Genomic DNA, 6,000 nt, shown 5'->3' on the forward strand with positions numbered 1-6,000 from the left:
AAAAAGGTTAAATCACTTAATATGGGCTCCCTATTGCTATTTTTAGTTGTGTATTCTTGCTTAGAGTTGAAACACTCTTGTCCTTGAAATTACACATTTTTATCTTAATGTAATGAATTCTGTTGTTATCCTTCTGGAAGGTGAGAGCCTATGAGATATAAATGAAGGTTAGGCAAACTCTGAGCATTATTATTCCGTAACACTTTTCATAAATATGTCTGTTGTGCCAGATAGAGATATATCTATACTGTGTCATCTCTGAAAATAGTATTTCTTGTTTATGTTTGTGAGCATCCATCTCATGTTTCCTGACTGCATTGGGCTGGAAGTCCTATAGGTCCAGGAGTCACAGCCTATTGAAATCCATCTGAGTAAATGACTGTAAAATGCTGTGGCAGAATCTACCTACTCAATCAAGGAATAGATAAGCTTTGAATTCTGAGTGTGATCAGGAAGTCAAAGAGCAGCTACCATTTCTGGTGGACAAGTTGGGTAACAACTTGCCCATCTCTTTTTGGTGCTCTTGATACTCTTTTTGGTGCTGTTGTATTTTTTTTTTTTTTAATGAAATTTTATTGAGATATAATCACATAACATACAGTCATTCAAAGTGTACAATCACTTATTCACACTATCGTCATATAGGTGTGCTTTCATCACCACAGTCAAACTTTGAACATTTTCATTATTCCAAAAAATAAAATGAAAATTTAAAAAAGAATATTCAAAACATTCCATTCCCCTCTGCCCCCATTGTTCATTTACTTTTTTTTAATACTGTTTAATTGAGACATAGTCACACACCCTAAGTTATCCACAGTGTACAATCATTCACAGCTTATTCATCACAGTTGTGCATTCATAACTAGAATCAATTTTTGAACTTTTCCTTACTCCAAAATAAAAATAAAAGCAAAAAAGAACACCTGAATCTCCCCATCCCTTCCATCCCACCCTATTCTTCATCTAATCTTTGTCCCTGTTTTTCCACTCATCTGTCCATATACTGGATAAAGGGAGTGTGAGCCACAAGGTTTTCACAGTCACACAGTTACACTATGCAATCTACATAGTTATACAGTCGTCTTCAAGAATCAAGGTCACTGGATTACAGTTTTACAACCTCAGGTATTTCCCGCTAGCCATTCGAACACTAAAGACTAAAAGGTGATATCTATATAGCACATAGCAATACCCTCCAGAGTGACCTCTTGACTCCATTTGAAATCTCTCAGCCACTGGAACCCTGCTTTGCTTCATCTCTCTTCCCCCTTTTGGTCAAGAAGAGCTTCTCAATCCTACAGTGCTGGGTCCAGCCTCATCACCAGGAGTCATTTTCTACATTGCCAGGGGGATTCATACCCCTGGGAGTCACGTACCACATAGGGGGGAGGGTAGTGAATTCACTTGCTGAGTGGGCTTAGAGAGAGAGAGAGGGCCACATCTGAGCAACAAATGGGCTCTCTGGAGGGGACTACTAGGCACAATTATAAGCGGGCCTAGCCTCTCCCTTGCAGCCCCACAGGGGAAGGCCCCCAGATCGAGGGCTTGGCTCACTAAATTGGCAGTCCTCAGTGTTTGCAGAAAAGTCAGGAATAGCCCCGGTGGGGAAGTCCAGCACTTCTCATTTCTCTGAAGTTCCTCAAGGGGCCCAGCAAATACACTTTTACTCTCTGCCCATATCACTCTGGGATGTGTCGGGATTTCACCCCAGTCTGTACAAACTCAGTAAATCCCATTTCCCATTCACTACTCCCTGCACCTATGGTGTTCAAACAAACTGATCATACAAGTTAGATTATCTAGTGAGCTACAGAAAATACAGATCCTGCACCAGATAAACATCTCCCTTGGTCTCACATATAATTTGTAGTTTTAAAACCCAGTCAGTATTGTCCTTTACCCTTGGGCCTGATTTGCCTTAGTCCTAACCAGATCCTTTTCATTCATATGTCTAATTAAAGTCTGAATTCTTTTTCAGCTCTTCCACTGTTGTATCTCAAGACTTAGATCTTTTCGCCCCATAATAAACTTTACTAAAGTGGTAAAGTCTGTGTTTTTATTTGCCAGGTTACAAATTCAGTTAGATTCCAAATATTAATCTGCTCTTTTGTTGTATTATAGTATATTTTTTCTTCTAAATGTGATATTTTCTTTTTCTTGTTTTTTCAATCCTGGCAGGCGTCAAACAGTGCTTCCTACATCCAGGATGCCTTTCAGCTGCTCTTACCTGTGCTGGAGATCTCTCTCATTGAGAACAAGACTGAATTACCACAGGCGTGAGCTACAGGTCCAGAGGCCATTGTTAGAACATTGAAGAACTGAGAAGATTCAACCTGGAACTTGTGGTGGTGGCCAAGAAATGGAACTTTTCTTCTGGGTACCCCTGCATAAATGAGGAAAAGGCGTTATTTTAGTATCTAAAAATTCAGGCAGGAGAGCAGGTTTAAGGAAGAAGTTTGTTGCTTTTGCTGCTTGACTGAAGTATTCAGGTCCTCACATTACTGTTCCCAATTTTTATAATTAATAAATTATTTGACAAGTAGCTTTTATAGAAAGTCCAAGAATAATAGCTCTATATAAAGGTTAGGGGACACAGGCAAAAATACTGGTCTTTCTTTGACATGATGCAAAACACTAACAATTTTGCCATGATATAATTCTCACCCATGTATATAATTGTTATCCAAGAAAGAACAAACTTAATTTAGTATTCTAGAATTCATATGCTTTGTCTATTAATGCCATGTACTTTCTTCTTTCTAGAATAAAATCTATGGCTTTAACAAAACTGAGTATGTATAAACTGTAATGATAACCCCTTATCTTGTGAATTCTTGCAAACGGTTAGGAAGTTGCATCTGCTATTACACTGGGGATATATGGCATTGGGGGGAAAGTTGTAGTATATTATACTTTGGCCACATGAATTAACTATAGCAGAGTGCCTTGTGGTTTCAAATTGCTTCTCCACCACTACCCCAGGATGATGGGCCTCAAGTTATAGCTAACCCACACTTAGCTGGATTCAAGACCAGTAAGTGTGGCACAGAGAAATAGTTTCATGTTTACAGATATTCTGAGTCTCCAGGATGTTTCTCATGCATACCCAATATGCAGGATAATTTCTTTAATAACAGCCAACTCCAAAGGAGTGTTGACATTCTTTTTGTAATGGGACTTTTATTCAGATGTCGTTGAAGTGGACTGTAGAGTCCCATAGTTCATTTAATTTATAAGAGGATTTAACCTATAAGACACTATATTTTTTCCTCCATCTTTTTTGTTTGTGTTAATGTATTCTTTGGCATGTTTTTCAATACAATTTTTATCGTTAAGATCTTAAGCCTTCTTTTGCTTTCTTTAACAACCAAGAGTATTAAGGTGTCATTTTCCCGAAAAGCTATTTTAGTATCCACTCTTTGTAAAAGGTTCTCCAACTTTGTTTTTAACAATTTAGGTTACTTTTGTAAGCTCTGCCACTCATCTTCTAAAACCTTTAAAATAAAATTTAATAATCATGTCAATCGATCCTTTAATTTACTCTTCCAGACATGAGCCCCAATATCGTTCTCCAACCAAAGTAAATAAATAAATAAAATAAAACAAAAATAGCAAAGCAGAGCTATAACGTAGATTGGTATCAAGACTCTTTCTATGTAATCTCCTTGTTTGTAAGCAAGGATGAAAATAAAAACATTTGCATGTAAAAGGTATATCAGCAGTATTAAAATGTTATTCTGTTTTTAGAGAAAAATTCCACTCTCCCCTTGCCAACCTAAAAACTTGAATAATTCTGAAATTTCAGGAAAACAGTTGTCTTCTGGTTTATAAGACTGGGATCCCAAGTCCTGATCTGTTACCTCAGGCTCAACTGCTGTATGAACTTGTGTCCCTTGAGCAAGGTGTTTCTTGAGAAAGGTTTAGGAACTGGTCAAGCTGTCTGGTCAGCCCCTTGTGCAACGACAGTTTGACAGCTTTTACTCTTTGATCTGGAAATATTATCTACGGTTTTTGTTTCAGAAAGAGGCATACAGATGTAGAGGGCAGAGCAGTGACTTTCTCTGTGCCTATCCAGATTGCAGTCCTTAATTGGCCAATTTTAGTTAGAGCTTACAAAAGGTGAATGTGATTCACTGCTTTTCTTTCTTCTTTATCTCCCTTTTCAGTCCTTCTCTCACAAGTGTATTTTAGTGGAGTTGTGGGCCACTAATGAAATGATAAAAGGACCAATTAATTCTGAACAATTACCCACCCTTATCTAGAATATAATGAAAAAGATTTAAAGTTCCTTGATTCAGCAGAGATAGTGAAATAAGAGGATAGGTGAGTAGGTAAATTCAAGGGTCATTTTGGAAACTGTTGGATTGTGGAGACAATTTTGGACAGTGCTTGCTTCATTTTTTCATTTGGGTTGCGTATATGATGTAGTTCCTTGGTGATAACCTCCTTTTGGAATTTTTCCCTTTAAGTTTCTGGTGTCTTAAGATTTACCACTAATTCCTAAGATAAGCCGCTTCCCTTTCCAATTCATTTAACACTTTAATATGTACAATGTTCGCCTATTATGGGGGCAATGGTTCTCTTTATACTATTGAGATCTTTGAAGGCTGTGATTAAAAGACACTTCATTAATTTTATCTAAAAGAATTATAAACTCCATGAACTAACTCTTGTTTTCCTTTATGTATTACCTTGGATGTGTTAAATATAAGCAATATTTTTCTTACTTCCTTTTGATAGTTTATTTTTTAAAGTATAGATATCTAGGTTGACAAACCTGGAATGTGAAACTAATCCATACATGTGGCATTACCAAGAATCTGAAATTGTGCTAATGCACAAATGTGAATTTTCCAGTACTGAAATCAAGAAACAGAATCTGCATCCTGCTGCTGAATGAGGACACTGTTTTGCACTTGTTTTTATCTAAAGTCCCTATTTGAGGGAGAGAAATCTTATAGTTAGTTGCTATTGATGTTACCATATGAGAAATAAACACTTTTCTCTATTTTTCAGATGTGTTCTGAATTTTAAAAGTGAAGTTTCTTCAGGTTAAAAAGCCCAAAATAAAATTGAACACATATTGGGCACTCAATAAGCGTGGTATTTCACAAATGTCAAAGATTGAAATTTCTTATTATGTCTTAACATAATGTGATGTTCATTTTCACCTTTAATTTTAAAGGTTTTAAAATAAGCATTTGAAATTCTACAAATAATAGCCTTGCAATTAGTATGTTATCAAGGCCTCTGGCAAATATTTAAGAATTTTGAGAACTTACCCACTGATGTCACTTTCTGACCACATCCTGATATTCCTCAAACCAGTCTACTTGTTTCTCCCTGTTTTCATTTTCAGCTCCATCCTTGCTTGTTATTGCATCATCTGGCCAAATCTGTGTCTCTTCATGTCTGAAACTTCCCCAATCAACTCTTCAGGAAAAACTTAAAAATCTGATGATTCTCTCAACTTACTTGTCCTTTGAGCTAAAAGCAAAGGAAAGCTACAGTATTCCCTTCACCTCACAAATCAATGTTGAACTTTCTAGTCATTTAAGTTTCTGGTGGCCTACCATTGTGTAAGAGGCAGGTACACAGATGGCAAATCTAATGAAATCATCATCTGTTTCTCCTTGACAACACTACATTTGTCTTTATGCACATACTGGCCATTGCTATGCTGTTAAGCCAGTTCTAAAGAGGAAGTTATTTTCCCAACTTGACTGTGAATGTGCCAATATGCTTAATTTTTTAAAGCACTGTTTTAAGTTGGGATAGGGGCAGAGTTTTTCACAGAGTTTCTACCAGCTAATCTCACCTGGGTAACCTGTGCAATAACCTTGACAATTTCAGTCCAAACCTGTTTAAACATGAATTCACTTTGCTGTGTTTGCTTTTGATAAATACATACATAATAATTGTAGCTGTGTATGTGTTGAAATACTTTTCCTGTGTTTAGTACAACTGGATCTTCCTTGACCTCTTTCATACATATCA

At 36.7% G+C, this 6,000-nt stretch overlaps 1 protein-coding gene across 2 annotated transcripts in view; it reads left to right on the plus strand.

Moving 5' to 3' along the window:
- Window positions 1-5,016, plus strand: part of FAM114A2 (family with sequence similarity 114 member A2) — a 41,613-nt gene extending 36,597 nt beyond the window's left edge. For both annotated transcript variants that reach the window (XM_037799000.1, XM_037799001.1), the window contains exon 14: window positions 2,182-5,016. In XM_037799000.1, coding sequence (XP_037654928.1) covers window positions 2,182-2,283 — 102 coding nt within the window. In that variant the 3' untranslated portion in view covers window positions 2,284-5,016. The remainder of the gene's footprint in view (window positions 1-2,181) is intronic.
- The last annotated feature ends 984 nt before the right edge of the window (window positions 5,017-6,000 follow it).

The sequence above is a fragment of the Choloepus didactylus genome, chromosome 11, assembly GCF_015220235.1.
Source record: "Choloepus didactylus isolate mChoDid1 chromosome 11, mChoDid1.pri, whole genome shotgun sequence".
Classification (NCBI taxonomy): Eukaryota; Metazoa; Chordata; class Mammalia; order Pilosa; family Megalonychidae; genus Choloepus; species Choloepus didactylus.